The 18,264-nt window shown below is 44.9% G+C and overlaps 1 protein-coding gene across 1 annotated transcript in view; it reads right to left on the bottom strand.

The window, feature by feature from the left end:
- The window catches only part of ATP6V1B2 (ATPase H+ transporting V1 subunit B2), a 237,309-nt gene that overhangs the window by 198,610 nt on the left and 20,435 nt on the right, over window positions 1-18,264 (bottom strand). The window contains exons 2-3 of the mRNA XM_069617715.1: window positions 9,346-9,401; window positions 8,525-8,623 (exon numbers count right to left, since the gene is read on the bottom strand). Of these exons, the coding sequence (XP_069473816.1) occupies window positions 8,525-8,623; window positions 9,346-9,401 (155 nt within the window). The remainder of the gene's footprint in view (window positions 1-8,524; window positions 8,624-9,345; window positions 9,402-18,264) is intronic.

Below are 18,264 nucleotides of genomic sequence, written 5' to 3'. Positions count from 1 at the left end.
TTAAAATAAAGCATATATCGGCTGCTCCTCTGCAGCCTTGGGGTGTTCTCCAAAACAAAGATCCAGATACAAGTCAAGATATTTTAATCGTGTTCTACCAATGTCAATGGGAAGAATCCTCTACCCCCATGTCTTGCCACCTCTTCATTTATAGTGAGCAGTTTAAGCAAACAGTTTTTCCCCCCCGTCTCTGGCAGACTTGGTTTCCTTTCCTGCCAAGTACTGGTAACTTTATTTTCAAGGCCACTGGGACAAGCAAGAGTATGCTGCAATATTTCATACTACACAAAACTGGTCACTTAAGTCCTTATTGTACCCAGTGTACACAACCCTTGTACACAGTTCGGTAAGAGACTTATTTGCACAGGTTGCTTATTATATTCCACATTGGCTCACCGCCTTGGTGCGCGCTCTTGCCAAGGTTTGTGTGTCTACTTCCACTGTCAAGTATACTTGGTTCAATAACCTGCCAAGTATTTACTCATAGTTTTCCCAAAGCACTGGGCTGAGGATGAATAAGGTTTGCATTTACTTTTCACAAAGGCACTGCAGTATGGTTTGCCTATTTGTGTTTTCTTTTCTTGGATACTCTCCCACTTGATTGCATCAGTTACTTCCCACTGGTTCAGTGGCGTCTCAAGTTCTCGTTCTTTATTGTTTTAACTTCGGCAGGGCCATTTCTCCCTTCCCAGTCACAAGCCCAGTTTTGCCCCCAGACAAGTACCTGCTCTTAAGTCTCGTCTATTCCCAACTTGCTTCAGGACTCCAGAGCCTATGAAAGACCCTTGCGCCTTCAGCAATCCCGCTGCAGTGGAAAAGGCTTTCTGGGTACTGGGACCGGTTTCCAATGCGTTAGCTGCTTTTGTCACGCAAGGCAGGTAGTGCTTCACATCACGCTAAACTGGCTTCTGGTTCAGCTGCTGCTTTCTGCTAAGGCAATGCAACAGTGGGTCCATGCCGCCTCTTATAAACGAGAGCCCCACCGCTCAAACGTATTCTCTGGACCTCTTCTCAGGTTTCGGTGTTTCAGGTTGCGACATGGCGAGCATAGCATTCAGCAACCCAAATGCTTTTTGAACTTGTTCTCCACTGTTCAACAGGAGTCTGAGGTTTAGGACCAGGATGCCATTGGTCTGGGTGTTTTACGACGACCTCTGACGTTCTTCCCCTTGCTGCACAAGAGCAGATATTTAATGTCTTTGTTGTTGGTTGAGTGTTCGTTGGTTCACCGGTTCTTTGCTTCCTTCTTACTCTACTGCTCTGCCACTCCAGACCACTGCTGCCTCTACTTCCACACAGACTTCCCGTATCTTCCCTTTTTATTGGTCGTATACTTTCAGTGGCAACAGAAAGACTAACACGTTGGTTGTGCTTTTCTTGCTCTCTTGTATCCAAACAGGGCCTCCTTGTCTTCAGTATTTTAGTTTATTACATACTCAGATTTACATCAACCAATTGATTTTAGTGCCATTGGCTTCACATTAGCGAAATACATGTACCATATGGTATTTGAGAATTGGAGTCCGGGGTTGCTCCGAGTATCTTTAGAAGTCCTCTTGGTTTCTGTATGGGAGGGACATTTCTTTCGGTGCTCAAAGGGACCAGACCCCTCTGACTCGTCACACATACTGTACAGTAATAGTGAAAACAAGTACACACTTTTTATATTGCAATCAGGCTTCAAAATGTGCAGTAGGCACTGGTTAATGATAGACTCTTGGTGACTCTTCCAGTGTCTATGTCGATATGCGACTAACTTTATGGCTGGCTGGCAACTTGACATTTACTGCTGTTGCACTTCATGCCAGATATTCCATTTCTCTCTCATGCCATAAAGGCATGAGTCTGCCCTACAGGAATTCAAACTAATTGATGCAGGTTGCACACAGATCTATGAAGCAAGTTCTTACCTCTGAGCTATGTTACCAGCTTTAGGGTGATTAGGTAGAGGTGTGTGCTATACTGCAAAGCTCCCATTTTCTTAATCTACCTTTGTTTACCATTCATGCAATAGGTTAATTGTAAGTATAGTTTCTCTCCATTTTGTCTTTTCCACGTCACACAGAATGGATCTGATGCCTTCTGCAATTCCCCCGCTTAATCATTTCTAATGTGTTGGTTCCATTGATTCTCCAGGGGGGCACCTTAGCATACATTTATCGACTGTTTGTCTGACTTTTGGTTTGAGGAAGAGGACTGGATTAATTTCCCCTACATTAAAAGATTGTGTTCAAATGTTTTATTAAGATGCTTTTGTTGTCTAGCAGCTCCTTATCTGATGGAGGCAAAATATTCCCCCCAACCCAAGACTCTCTTGGTCTTCAAGTTTATTTCTCTTATCGGTACAAGACAATTTTAAATCTAGAGGACAAACAAGGATCTTGCTATTGACAATCTCACTTCATATTTGCAAGATTGTCCCTTTTGTGATACTCAGGAAAGCTATTAAAACTCATCTGTTTATTTAAACAGGTGTTATTTGTTTAGCCCCGTTTCTCAGATCTTTTTTGCATTTAGATACAATTTAGTTTGTAGTGTTGTGCATTACAAACAAACACAAATCATTTAGCAGAGTAGGAGGCACGAATACACTACATCAGGAGGTGGTTCAACTGTTGGTCTCACAAACCTTTCCTCCTACTACCGTATGCCCCTATAATCTCCACAATCACCAATTTAGCACCTTGGCGCAAGGCGTTACAGAACAAACTACCTCTAACCACCTGTCACAACCTTCTCTAAACCCCACACTTTGTGAAAGCCTAATCTTATATAGCCCAATAATCCCCTCCCCCTGGAATGGACGCCTGATAAGGATCTGCAGATGTGACTGAATTGATAAAAAACTGGAATGTCTGCTGGCAACAGCTCACATTGGCATTTACAGAAAGACTGCAAGGGGCAGACCAAACCTTTAAAGGGCTAGTCCACCCTCTTAAGATATTACATTATTAATGAGGTCGGAGTAATGATGCAGAATCCATGGTGCGTTTCATAATGTTTAGCCTTGGGAACTAGTTGTAAGCATTTTTTCTTTGCTGGCTCACCCTGTGTTCAGTGCACCCATGGAGCAGGCAGTGTCAGTTTAGAGGAGCAGTTAAATGACTCTGTAGGAAATCCCGCCCCCTATCTCCTGTATGTTTGAAGAATGAGATTGTGCCATGCTTAACACCAGCAGTTGTGACCATACCACGGCGAGTGTTCGAAAGAAGGTACCCACCGAGAAAGTCCTATCAAATGTATCCCCGAAGAGACAATAATCTGAGGCAGGAACTCCCTGAAGGAATATGAAAAAAAGCAAAAAGAGAAGGTCACAAGAGACGTGCATGATGTGATTCCATGAGGATACTGGCTGAAATGAATGCATGGATCTTGCAGAACCTGATGACGAAGTTAAGAATCGAGTAAACTTTCATATGCATAGAGAAGATTGCATGTGTGCGATGCATTGCAGAAAATGCAAGCCATTCAATAACTGTACAGATGCTGTAATGCAAGTAGATGAAGTAATCTTAGAAGCTGGTTATATGTAGTACACTGCAGGCAAAGCCACCATTGTATAGAAAATGGACATCTGTGTCATGAATTTAGTAAGCCAGGACCCATGGAGAGAAAGGGTGAGAACTGTGTTGCAGCAAGAACAAGCCGACATCGTGGAAACGAATGGCAAGGCCATCTGGTCTCAAAGCAGAGGAAGCCAACGCCGGTTATCTATTCTTGAAGACAGTAAACGTGAGAAGCTGAATCATCCCTTGTTAAGGTGCAATGAAAGAACACCAAGCGTGCCAAGTTTTATTCATTTAAGACATTTTTAATGCTGCAAAATGGACCAAATCGTAGTCTCCTCTCACATGAGCCAAGGATGGAAATAGAGTTCAGCGTTGAGTTCTAGAACAACGATAGTGAAAGCCTGTACACCCATATATTCCCAGAGACAATATACGTTGCAGGGCCAAGTTCTAAGACAATCTTCATGTCAGAAGGCATGGGTGATGTGATGTTGGGCTAATTGGGTGTGGAGGTAAAGTCCACCTCCTGGCACCTGGGTCTGAACTTATGTGCTGCTAAGTGATCTGAATGTTCCAGACATGGCACGAGCATGCCAACCAATTCCAGAGGGCCATATAACGAAGGGCCTTATAGTTTGAAGACCAATGATATACTGTGTACTTAATATTACTGTGTACTTAATATTGTTAAAGATTACATGTTTTAGAGGTAGGCATAAGTTGTCCACCTGACAGGCACCCAATCACAATCCCAGTTCGTACAAAACGTATACTTAGATGTTCCCCTTGAACGTATCACAATTCCCTCGAAGGTTTTTCTTATTTGCCATGTAGTACGTCACATCTGACGTATTTTTTGCATAGAAGGATGCTTTTATGAGAAATGCACTGAGAGCTTGAGCGAACGTCCGTTGTAACTCCCTGTTTTAGATAAATGTTAATAAAACAGCACCTTTGCCATCTTCAGGAGTTAGTTTGATTATTTGGTGTCAGAGTTATTCTGTATCCCCATCCATTGCATGCACAATACCCAGATGGGTCATCAGAATCATCATTCGAGCACAACCTTGCTCTGCAAGCCGTGCTGGAAATTTTGGGCTTGCAAGCCAAGTTGCACAGGTATTTTTGACAAGCCCTGGATAGGCAGGCAGGTTATTACATGGAGTAGCAGTCTCCTTTACAACAAACACGGATTTCTGTTACTGCTCTGGATCCAGATTTGTTTAACTGTCAGTATTACAACATATGTGAATGAGTGGCGTTTGTCACAGGGAAACAAGGTCTTTTGGTTCTAGGTAGTTTGGTAACTTTCCTCAGGCAATGATGCACACTTGATGTGTTATAGGAGACCAGTGTCTTTGTTAGGTTCCCTCTGACTGTGGCATGTTGTGATGGGGAATAATTGGGTGTGACAAGGGGAATCCTCCCCAGAACACCCATGGGCAATCATTTGCCAACTTGGGGGTGCACACAATCTGACCATCTATTCACCACAAACTGCCCCAGAAACAGTCAAGGAACTTCGTCAAAGTTTCCATTAAGTCATTCATTTTTGCCATGAACACTTTGTATATTTACAGTTTAGGATACAGTTCGTTATTCAGGACTACTTCATATTAAATGATAAAAATATAACCCGGTATTTCCAAAATGTGTTTTTCAAATATGATAAGCATAAGAAAAATGCAGTCATAGACTAGATCGCCTAATCGGGGGAATAGACCCTGAAGAGAACCTCAATTATATGCAAAAATGGGAAACAGACCTAGGGAGATCAATCTCTGGGGACACCTGGGGCCGCATTTGGCATAGAACCGCCAAGAGCTCTAGATACACCTCAATTAAGGAAGCAGCATATAAACTATACCTCCGCTGGTATATTACGCCCCTTCGCATATACTCCAACCCAGAATACCCTGCAACCTGTTGGAGAAATTGTGGCCTTCCAGGGGACTTCATTCACATGTGGTGGTCCTGTCCACTAGCCGAAACCTACTGGAAGGATATTTTAAGTCATATTAAAGAAATAACTGGTGTGCAGCTTCCATTCGACCCACTTGCCGTCAACTGGCACAGCGAGCAGAGCGCTCCCTTTGACATCTGTGCTGAGCTTGCTAATGCAGGTTTGAATCCCGGCAGGGCCAAACTCAGCCTTTCATCCTTCCGAGGTCGATAAATGAGCACCACACACCGTGGGGAATAAGCAGCTCTCAGATACCTGAGGGTTTGTGGCGCTATATAAATGCGAAATTATTATTATTATCATTATTACTACTACTACTACTACTACTACTACTAGTGGTGCTCTTGGGGGAGGCGGTTGAGGGATGTTATGCAAACTCAGGGCCCACGGCCACACTTATTACTCATATGTTGAGCGCGGCCAGAATTACAGTTGCACAAGCATGGAAAACTAAGGAAGGTCCAATAGTAGCCATGTGGTGGGTGAGATTGTGGGGAGTGATGGCTATGGAAAAGGTGACAGCAATAGCCCTTGGCTCATTCCCGAAATACTTGAACACTTGGCTACCACTACATGAGTTCACGGACGATAAAGAGCAGATGTACTTCAAACCTAGATTGCTCCGTGCAATACCGATTATTTGACAAACATGAACATTAAGCCGGGAAAGCGGTCCAACCAGCTCAAGCTGATCTCTTAAAGCAAGAGCAGAACACTTTTTCACCCATAAATTGGGATATGTTTGGGGGGTGGGGAGGGATAGTTTAATGTTTACCATGTACGGTTTTTATATATGAGCAATGGACTTGAATTGCACTGAAACCCCAGGTTGGGGGTAGAATGAGCTGGCATGAAAGTAATGTATGCTTGTTAACATTTGGCTATTAATGCACATATGACTATGATGCTCTAAAAACTTAACGTTGGTAAAAAAAAAGAAAAAAATGCAGTCAAACATGTATGTGTTAGGATTAAGGCCAATTGATGGGACAAGAAGTTTGCCTCCATATTGTAATACCCTGGCCCTTCAGAGGTTCAATCTGTATATAATTTCAGTCTTCGTAAGGACGATTATAGCAGAGTGGCTATAATAGGACATGCTCAAAATAAATGTAGAATCCTGTTCCAATGCCAGAGTGGCACATTTGGATTCTTTAGAAACAGAGGCGTGATGAAGGATCCTTGATATCCATAACGCATAGGCCATGTATTCTGTTTCTTTCCTGCCTTTTTGTTGTCATTGAAACACCTTGCATTTTTGTACCAGTTGCACCCCTCAGAGGTATTCTTCCTTTCCTCTCCTTCCCCTAGAAGCTCACTGTCTCCAGAGCTCTGGTTCTCTCTGGGCTGGACTATTGAAACAGCCTCTTTCTAAATCTGCCTGCTTCTACTCTCCCCCCTCTGCAACTTATCCAGAACAGGACTGCAAGACTTGTCCTTGGTCTCAAGCTCAGGGATCGCATCTCTCCAGGACTGAAATCTCTGCACTGGCTCCCAGTGGCCGCGACGATTAAGTTCAAAACATTCTGGAATTGTCCACAAGGCCTTCTGGGGCCTTGGGCCTCAAAACCTTCAACTCTCTCTTGCTAAATACCTTCCTTCTCGAGCTCTTCGCTCTTCTGCCTCAAACTACCTCAGGGTCAGTCGCTTCTCCAAGCAACAAGTTGGTGGTAGATCTCTTTCTTCGGCTGGGGCCTCCCTCTGGAAGTCCCATGGAAGTGCAGTCCCATGCACTTACCGAACTGAATGACACCTGGCCTAGTAGGATCATTATCTGTCTTCCCTCTCCCCCCCCCACCCCTTGCCTCGTTGCGCCTTGAAACACTTGTGTATAGGCGTGTTATAAATGCCATATCATACATACAATGAAATGTGTATGCTTGCGTATTATTGCAGCAAACTGAATATGGTTTTGTTCTGCATCGTAGGCTTATTGTGAGCATGTCCCATTATAGCCACTCTGCTATAATCGTTCAAACATTGTCCTACGGACTCAAAATGCCACTGGATTTTGGAAAGTGTCCTATTTTTTATTTTTTTTAAATAGGTATCAAGTGATGCTATTTTGATAAACTTGGTGGTGCCCAATGACTCTGGTTTGGGTTCCGTTTTTCAACTTCAGTCTTTGTCAAATACCTGTACAGTTGTCTTTAGTACCTAGTCCAATTTTAGCAACTCGGGTTTCAACAAGCAGCGAGCACCCCAAGCAGGTTCGCAGAGAGGAAGATCCCCATCTTAAACAGGAAGATCCTGCAACAATAATTCCAATGGTGAAGAGGTCATATCCTATCCAGCTGTAATTTGTCTTGGGTCAGTTTTAAATTCCAGCCATTCATCCGGATATCTAGAAGTTAATGTTATTTTTAGATCATTTAAAACGTAATTATCCTCCAGTATACTGGCTGGCCCCTTTCTTTGGAAAGAGTGCTTTACGAGTAGCCCAAAATAGAGAATGTTTGGATAGTTTCCATCAACTCATTGGATTAGACAACCATCAAAATATTCATTTCATTAGGAGTCGTTTGAACCCTATTTTTTCACAATACTTGGGCACCTCTGTGTTCCCATTCTTTTTGTTTTAAATGGTTCAAAGATAAATCCCTACTATGATACACAGGCAGATTATTTTGGGTGAAAATTGTATTTTCTCAATTTTGTTTTTTCTGCCCGAGAATAACATTCATGACAGCTTTGGAATGATCCCAGAGCTGGGCTAGGGTTTGAGAAAAGAAAATGAGGCTGCGAAACAGATTGCAGTCATCATGCTGGTAGTTGGCCAATCCGTTCTCAATGGTATGCTTGCAACGTTTGAAGAAAGTATCAGTCTCCCACCTAATATGATACAATTTCCACACGCAAAAATAATGTACCCATTTCAGTACATTATTAAACAAAATTGCCAATTCAAGTGATGACAGACAATGCAAACTGATGAATCTGCAGAAGGTTTTGGGGGCAGGCATGGAGTCGCACGGGAATATGTGAGGGATACACGAACAAAAGGATACGGATACTCAATGGAAGACATCAGTCTTAACATGCAGAATCTTACCTGGACCACAGCTTTAGTACCGCTGACCTCCAGGACTTGTCCACTCCTGCGTGTGCCATCTGGAAGCGTCAAATGGACAATCTCTGCAAACTTGGGGAACTGAATAAAAGGGGGAGGTGATTAATCGAAATTGTTCATCTCAATGAATATGGAAGACACCTACAAAGCAAGTGACTTAATTTAAGATCATGGCTACAATTAGTTAGTTATTCCGACTCCTCCCCAAGTTCAGTCTATTTTGCCTGCTCAAGGCCATTTTTTGTAATGACCCAAGTCTAAGAAAAGACCAGCGGTAGAAGCAGTTCATACAGAGTGAGCTTTGGAGCAGATGTGAGAGCACAGAAACCATGGAAAACGACGTTGTCATATTGGTTTACGCCAATTATTTCTTGCATCCATCTGTCTCGCAGATTACCTTAATGCAACTTTTGTAACGTTACCACATGATTATGGTATTGGTGATTAACAACAGAATTCCACAATAGGTAATTATTTATTTTTTTAACAGTAAAAAGTAGTCTGTGTGATAGGGTTTGGTTAACTTGAATAAAAACACACTTATCAAAAAGAAGGGCCCGATTCGTGAAACGTTTTCCTATGGCATTGTGCCAATATAAAACACTTCCATCAATCAGGTCCCCAATTTCAAAAGTTATATTAGAGATTTACCTACACCCTTGCCCCAGCCCTTCCTCAAGGATAGAAAAGCTAAATGGCTAATTGCAATCTATGGCGATATGGAAATTTGAAGACTGGCACTTTAACATCACAATCCACATCTAATTTTGACATCAACATTATAAATAAGGACACTCCTATACCTTCACGTGATCCAATATTACTAGAGGCCCGTTGACTCCGGATACAGTCTTGTAGGCTGAAATAGAAGATAGGCAATGAGTGGAAAAGGGCATGGCATGTTAACGTTTTACTCCTGTACAATAGTTTCAGGGTTTATAACTAGTAATAGTTCTGCTGGCCTTTTAGGTCTGCTTGCCGGCTAGGTTGCCTGCTGATCCTCTGCCCGTTTCAACAAAGCCTCTTGCTAGTCTCAAGCTTTTGGACGGTTTGGGGATGAAGGCATGCAGGGTCAGAGCATATGTACCAGTGTACTGCTCCTTCGTTGTAGGTGGCAGGTACATGCTTTAGAATTTTGACTGCTTGAAAGAGCATGGGGTGGACGGTGGGAAACCCGATAAAGTGGACATTAGTCACTCCGAACGCAGGCTCCGAGATGAAGTGAGAATTCAGAACTGTAAGGTTGCCTGCCACTGCCCTCAAATGAGGGCCAACAGAAAGATAATGGCCCTGTGGGGCATGGGGGAGGTGGTGCCCCCACCCCCTCCAGCCACAGCAGCAATTAAGGTAATTAGCACCTGGCAGGTGCATGTCAGGAACAAAGGCAAGACTGAAAAAAGCAGGGTGCTCAGTAGAGGGTCGATGGGACATGTGACATGTGACCATTATGTGGAAGGCAAAAGGGACACGGCTAGGCAATGAGGCACAAGAACGCTGGACCAGGGTGGACGCAGGCAGAGACCACACTCGCCTGCAATGAGGGTTTGGCAACGGGCAGACAAGGGACATCGGTGCAAGCAAAGAGGATGGCGGTCATGTGGAAAACAACAGAGATGGGCATGCAGGCGTTCAATGCCAAATTCAGTAGGTGTTCTCTTGTGACCGATTGGCTCCAGCGCTATCCAAGGGTGCCGACAGAATATTGTTCACCTGCCTTCTGGTGGTGCAATCAGGCGGCCCCATCTTTTCTACATCTATATAACATCATTGGGGAATGCATACCCAGTCTGAATGCACACTTTAACTAGGGGAACTAAACCTGGAGGAGAAAAAAAAAAAAAGAAAAAAAAAATGGGAGGGTTACAAAATGCTTCATTTTAAATGCGTTTTAATTACAGCATTGCGGTCCCATGCGTTATGCGCTTCCTCAGTGCGTAAAGTCTCAGTAATCTACTGAAGCACCTTTTTACTATGTGGTTTGCTTTATTTTCTGTAATCAGGTAGGCTGCTATTGCCCCCCAAGTAAGTGTTGCATGAGTCTACAGACACCCTTAATTCTGCCAAGTCTATTACACAGGAAAATGCATCATTCACATTCGTCTTGCCGCAGGCAGAAATTTATCAAATTTACTTACGTATTGAAATCTGGTGGTCCCCTTCCTGGCGCCTTAATTATCTCCATATTTCTTTATGTGGCCATAGACTAGGTCCCCTGGGACCCAAGCTGCCAAGAAAAGCGATTGAGGGTTCGACTGTAGAAACATCCGAGGCTGCTGCAGCAGAATATCCAGCAAACTGGTTAATGGACAGGGGGCAGGCATTTGAGGTTTTGGAGATCTGAAAACCAGAATCTTTTCGAGCAGAATTGAGCTGCAAGGATTGTGACAAATGGTTGCTTCAATTTGTGGAACACCTTTGGGATTAGGGGCCACATATGGGAAGGTGGTGGTGGAAATGCATAGAGTCTTGCCATCGCAGGGCAGCAAAAACGCATCCCCCGGTGAATCTGTGCCATATTCATGATGCATAAAGCTCACATTTCATGTTCTTGAGAATGGAAAATAGATTCAAAATTGGCAATTCCCAGGCATGGAATAACAGCAATAATGCCTTCCAAGTGAGTTCCCACTTGATGTGGGTGGGTGTGTGATGTGTACTGTGTCTCGGGCGTCTGACCAGATGTCCTCCTTGCCTAGTAAGTGAGGTGTTCTTGAAGAAATAGTGTGTTCACGTCACCAGGTCCAAATCTCATTCACTAGTGGGCATAGGAGGGGAGACTTTGAACAACCTTGTTTGTTCAAATAGAACATAGCGGTGGTGTTGTCCATGTAAACCAAAACCCAGTGACCATTGAGAGAAACACTTTCAAGGCTAGAAAGATGGCTTTTAGTTATAAATCGATGTGCTCAACTTATTGTTCCCGGTTCCACAAATAGTGCATCTTTTAGCAGTCCAGGACCACTTCCCAGCATCGCAAGGGATGTGTACATGGATAGCGGTCTGGTCGGTGGTGGGAGGGACGAGACGAAACGCACGTACTGAAGTTTCTCGACCATCCACCAACGAATGTCCGGATGTAAGGAAAAGGGACTTGAAATCTGTTCCGTTTGTAATTGTGTCTCCTGGCTGTAATTGTGTCTCCTGGCACCATGTAGTTGCAAAAATTGCATGTGTAATCTGGCAAGGGAGCCACCAGAATGCAGGACGTCATTAGACCCAGGAAGTGCTGAAACTTTACTGCCAACAACAACAAAAAAAAACAAAAGAAAGAAAAAAGAAAAAAAAACACACATGTATACTACTACTGGCAAAACGTTTATGAACTCATCAATCATTCTGCGGTTCAATGAACTGCCTCTCCGCCGTCCGAACACAGCCACACACTACTCCAATATACTGTAGTCTCTGGGTTGGTGCAAGTACTGACTTATCTTTGTCATTCGGTCAAGTGCAAAAGACTGCTGCACAACTAGCACGACAGAGTTAACCACCCACACCTATGTGGGCCCGTAGATCAGCCAGTAGTTTATATATTACTAGATGAGGATCCCCCCCCCCCCTGCCGCCGCCGCCCCTCTGTAGATGGGGAAGTGACATAAAACCGTCCCTCACTTTCGTGAAAACATTTGATGCTGAATTCAGTCTAAAGGGGAAGTACCTTGTTCTGGCAGTGGAAACCTTGAGTGGAGAATCGAATGTATTTTCAGTACGGCCCCTGTATTGGTATGTGCATATAAGCGGCCATCTGGAACTTCTCCCTCAGGGGGAATTACGTGAAGTGCACAGGCTGTGAAAGGTTCTCCAGCCTGCATGGTCCTTTTTGGGAGGGCAAAAAGCATGAACGCAGCAATGCGCCAAATTCTCCCATTCGATTCCCATATTTGGCATCCAGTTTCATCAATTTCAACAGCCCTTCCACAAGGCTAAATAAAAATTGTTGGGGGGCGGGGAGCGGTGTACTCAAGAGCAAAAGGGGGAGTCAGTGAGGTTTAAGGGTCCAATGTCATCACCCTTCAAGGTGGAAGGTGAAGGGGAAACTCTCCCGCTGACAGGTGTGGAGAGCAGCTGTGCGACTAAAATGTCAAACCTTCAGCTTCTGCGCCTGGGTTTGTGCTGTGTTCAAGAAGCCCTCCATTGGCTAATGGTTCTTATTCAATGGTGGACCTGCAATTTGTCCTCTCGTATCCCTGCGATAGGTGCGTCCCAGGAAGCCCCTTGAAATCATTGCTCGTACGTTGCATCCTTTGTTGATACAAGAAAGGCCTTAATTTCATGGTGGGCCTCAAGATAGCTTACAGGCTGTTTGCAGTCAGTGAGTGTGTAAAAACGAGTTAGGGCATCAAAGGAACAGTTTTGTGACCTTAAGCCAGGAGCCTCGTCAACCCCCAAGCACATCACATTCCCTTTTGCATTCCCTTTTGCAGTCGTGTACACGTGCTCTGCAACTGCTTTGAACACGGGGAGGAGGGGATTGGGGGGGGGGGGGCAGAATTTCAAGTTGCAAGCACATTTAAAAAAAAAAGAGGAAAAAAAAAAAACATACTGGTCCCCTCAATTGTGCACACAACATAGCATGTCTAATTCGCTAAGAGTACCATCTAAGGGGAGTGCCATTTTATTTAGCCCTGTTCAACAAGTCATATGTGACCATCTCCCTTTTTCCTGCGAGCAACTGCTCTTCTCTTTCTAAAACTCCTCCACCTTGCACTACAGCTTTTTTTTCTCTGTTTGGTAGAGCCAAGGTGAATCTGGAATTAAATTGCCAGAAGACACTTCACCCTGTGCCAACGCGGCCGAGACTAGTGCAGAGTAGGCAGGTGAATTTGTGCTGAAAGAAAGGGAATGTTGCAACCTACCAGTCTAGTTCATTGGTGCCACGTTGTGTGGCTTCTCCCAGATTGTCTTGAATCCGAAATGACATTACACTGCAACGAGACAACAGTCCTCTCTCTGGCCGGTTGGAGAACACCTCAGATAGTACTCCAGTCTCCACCTCTGGCATATCAGCCAGCGGGTGCTTTAGGAATTCTATGTCCATCACCAGGTCATGAAACAATCTGACGGAAGAGGGTGGCCCTTTCTGATCCTCCTCGTCATTTCTGTGATGCCCATGGTCTATTGGGATGGTTGTCTTCGCTGCAGTGTCTCAGACAGCCCTAGGCAAAACTGCGATGTGGTGCTCGAAGTAGAGGCAGTTGCTTGCGGGCAATTGGCTGTTGCTATAGAAGATGGTCGAGGCATGATTTCAAGAATCTCGACTTTGAAAAAGCCCCTCATGTCTGGTCTTGTGAGGACGCTAATAAATCTGTTTGGAGATGACCCATCCCCTTTACCCCAGAGAATCCTCTCACCTGCTCCAGTAAAGCAGAAGGGTTGCTATGGCACAGTGAGACACTGTATCTAGTTCTATGCGAGAAAGGGGCCGAAGGTTGGGCAAGGAGCACTGGGGAGGTACCATGTAAGGGTAGATACAGGGCCTGCACATGCAGGTACTTATACAAAGTTCTAATTCTATGCTTCTTTGGATCACGCTCCGGGCCGGTTCCATGGGATAACACAAGAGTATGGAGGGGGGGGGAGGGGAAGGGACTCAGTATCTAGAGTAACACTGGCCAGAGCAATGGTAAAAGCAAGAGGAAAAAGAAATTGTCATTCCGATATCAAATGATAGATGAAGGAAAATGTGAAAGGGTTAATTCAGTGAGAAGGGGGGGGAGGGAGGGATTTCCAATAGGTAGACATTCACACAGGGATCTTCACCAGGTTTTTAGATGGAATAGCATTTTTCCATGTTTGGAGGCACTGGAACTTTTTGGTAGGCAAGCACCTACTGTAGAAGAACAGAGCATGTGCCATGCATAAGAGTCCTAGGAAGATTATTGCTCATATGAGAGCAAGGACTAGAGCCTCATTCCAAATGGAAAATATTTCATTAAGGAAACGTTCCTATACTAGTACACAATTCTCATGTGATCTCACTGGGATATTTCGCAGCAGCATCCTGAATGCAAACAGCAAAATTTTGCAAACTGATGTCACGAAGAAACAAATTAGCAGACCAATGCAAAGTTCAGGGGGCCCAGGACTTAATTAGCCGAACAAAATGTAACTAGAAAACCCTTGGAACCCATGGGACGGCTGATATCAAAGTTTGCAAAGCATGGCTCCCGTCGTCATATGAGACTATTTGTTCATGCCTAACTAGCACAGTGAAATCGAGCAAATGCGCAGTTTTTGCATAGCGCCAAATATTTGCGGCCAGCTTTTTCCAGTCAACACAATGTTTATAGATAAGGAAAAGTGGTAAACAGGGAAAGGTAATGGGTCTCATTCTGAGTTAGACGAAGAGGATTAAATCCGGCCGCTATGAGCTGGAGACAAATCTGCCAACATTTTGCCCGATTGCAGCATATGGACTGCCAGCGGAATTACTGCTGTGGTAATTCTGCCAAAAAGCCCAATGTATTCCTATGGCGACTTACACCACCACCACTTGTAATGCATCAGTATTACTGCCGGACCAAGCGGCAGAAACAGCAATTACGTTTGGTGGTATCTCTGCGAATTTACTTTAAATCCGCTGCCAAAATACTGCTAAAACGTACAAGGAGGCCCAATGATAGGCCAAGGAGACCATTACTGTGGGGAGGTGGAGAGTGGACACGTGAATCTAAAGACTGGCTTCCTAGCCCATAACTAACCTGCAGGGCTAAAAAATCCGTGGAAATAGAAGTTGATAGTGCACCATGCCTGTGCGTACTTCAATAGCTGACGTTGTCAGAATCTGGCTAGATCCCCAGAATGAAGCACACATCTAGAATGATGAACAACAGTATTGGTCAGATGCTGCGACTCTACACGTGTTTGAGGTTCTGCTACTCTCGGCCAGCGCTCTTGGAGTTGTAGTCCCTAGAGGGACCCGGAGGCCAATCAGCTCCTCCCAGTTTCATATAGTGCCTCTGATTGGCTCATTGCATCACTGGTTCAACTCCTCCCAACCCTAGCCTGTGCTGTCTTAAACCAGGGAAGGGCTGGATCTACTCGCTCCCTTTCAGAGCATATAGGATACTGCCATCACACAGTACGAGCCACCAGCCCTTTTATATTTGTTGTTGATTTGCACGCATGGAGTGGGTTTTTAAAAAAAGATTTTAAAAACCTTGTTAGTGTTGCTTGTCTGATTTCCGCCTGCTATTGCATATGACAAAAAAAAGTGCACCCTCCATATTTGCATATCAAGCCCCATTGGCTTGCCAGTGCTTGTGGTACACTTAGTCAGCAATATGGCTCGGAAATGCCGAGACCACCCTCTGCAGGGAGTCCTTCCCTTTCAAGACTATTACACCAGAGTTTTGACCTCACTGCATTTCAGTGAAACAAACCAGATAACTTTTCAATACTCAGTAAAGGTAGCTAGGTCAGATTAGCGCGCTAAACATATGCCAAACATGCATAATACTTTGTGAAAATATATAAAATTGCAAAATGTGAATTGCGTACATTATTTTCCTCAACATTTATTTACAGCATAAAAAGTTTGTAGTCATCTATGACGGTTACAAATATCGGAACCGCCCCTTCCGACAACCCTAAACTTTTGCCGGTCAGAACAAGTCAATAAGTTGGTGATAATTCCAATAAGTTCTAAGCATTTTGCTAAAAGAGAAGAGAATCCCTTTAAAAGGGCAAGATGGGTGTGCCCATCATTGCTCATTTTTACATTGCCCAAACTTGCATTTTGGGAAAATCCGAGAATAAGATTAAATGCACAAATGAGCACTTTAGCACCAAACACCCAGTACTTTCTGGCATAAACTTTAGCTGAAGTACAACCAAATTTGGGAGGAAATCTAGCAGCTATATAAACAAAAGGCGCCTGGATGGACACCACCATGGGGCACAGACGAAATGGATGCCTGAGCCTTCGTCTTCCCTGAAGCCCACACGGGAAGGGCAGAGCGCCTAAGCAAGATCAGCCCGTAGCGAACATTGAGCAGATGAAGGAGTAGAGGAAGCAGTCAGCACCTGACAGGACTTTTTCCTGGAAGGAATCGGTGGGGCAGCCCCATACATACATGCCAGCATTATGTGACCAAAAATCTGTAGGAATCTTAGTTTAAAAAAATAAAAAATAAAAAAAATATCGGTATTTGTTGCCACTAAATCGATAGGACTGCTTAAAAAGCGGTATCCTACCGCCTAAATCGCGGCACGGAAAGGTGTTCTTCCCGAGGCTAGCCTCAACGTTCGCTGGTTCCCCGAGAACGCCAGCAGCCTCGCCTGGCACCCAACGCGGAGAATCAACAGGAAGGGATGCAATAACTGAAGGACTGGGGGCAAAATCCCCGAGCGCCAGCCAGACATGGCGCGGAGAAGACAAGTTGATCGCCCTGTCAGCGTGGGTCCGGAACGGAGGGCGAAAAGACAGGCACCGCCTGGAGCAACCACGCGGGAATAATCAGAGAGGTCACTGCCCATGAGAGGAGCTGGGGTGGAAAAGTAGCAGTGTCCTTAGGGAAGTGAGCGCTCGCCGCGAGTGGCTCACTTCCCTAAGGAAGGTGGGGGCTCATAGCTCTCTGGGCCAGGCCGCCATCCACCCACTCTGCCTCAAAGAACGTGAACACTCGATTAAGACACCAATGCTAAAAGTAAAGGCCTGCTTTAATTGACACTGCATTAGGGATGATTTAGCCTTCCGCAGACAGCAAGCTGCAGCAGGCAGTCCACGTGTGCTAGTACAAACAGCACAGGCCAAATAGAGGGACGAAGGAGGAAAAACTGTCCTGGACTTTTTCAAAGATCACTGCCTGCATTGTAATCAGTCCCCCTGGTCCGAAATTAGATTCGAGAGCCTTCAGCGGCAGCGGAAGCAGCATGGATGAGGCAGAACAGTTGTGAAGGGGCACATAGTATTGTGCTGCCACCCCCCTTTGAGTCTTTAGTGTGCAAGGGCAGGGAGTTCTTTACTGTCAGGGAGGTAGCAGACACATAGAACCAAGTGCAGAACCAACCCCCTTGGCACCACGGGCCATCCGCTTTAAAACCGATCCAGAACTGCAGCATACACGCCCAAGCACCATCCAACCGCAGTTGCGCAACCCTTCATCACCGCAGCCTTCCGGTAGAAGGGCCCAGAGTTACTCGCTGACGCAAGCATGCAGTTCAAAACCGTCCTTTATAAGCACTGGTCGTCATATGGTGCACATGCCAGAAGAATTGGACCCCGCAACTGCACACAAGCTTAAAGAGTTTCATCGCACAACCTTAATCATGGTGTCTCAACCTCTAACAGAGCTGACGATTATACCAGGAGCAGACCATGATGCTTCCACAAAAGAAGATGTCCGTCTACACCTGGACGAAATCAGGTCATTAAAGAGCAGCAGGACAACCACAGTGAATGCACTGCAAGACAGAGTGAACAAAAGCCCAGGAAAATTACCAACTGTCGACCGACCTGGTGGAAATTAAAACAGAAGGCCTCTTCTAGGACCTGGAGCAAAGGAATGTAGACCTTGTGGCCTAGGTGGCTGACCTCAAGGATAGGGAGAGGAGATCTAACAAAAGTATACAAGGCCTCAAGGAGACGCTAAATGAAACTCCAAGCCTGGAAAGGCAAATGAAAGCCTTGGTCAACTCTCTTTTCGCCCTCCCCCTAACGCCAGTCCTGGAGTTTGAAAGAGTATATCAGGCAGGCTCCCGAATGGACCGAGGTCTGTCCT

The sequence above is a fragment of the Ambystoma mexicanum genome, chromosome 10, assembly GCF_040938575.1.
Source record: "Ambystoma mexicanum isolate Mex_15411 chromosome 10, UKY_AmexF1_1, whole genome shotgun sequence".
In the NCBI taxonomy this organism is placed as follows: domain Eukaryota; kingdom Metazoa; phylum Chordata; class Amphibia; order Caudata; family Ambystomatidae; genus Ambystoma; species Ambystoma mexicanum.
Note: the sequence above shows the minus strand (reverse complement) of the source record. Positions and strands in the feature narration are given on the sequence as shown.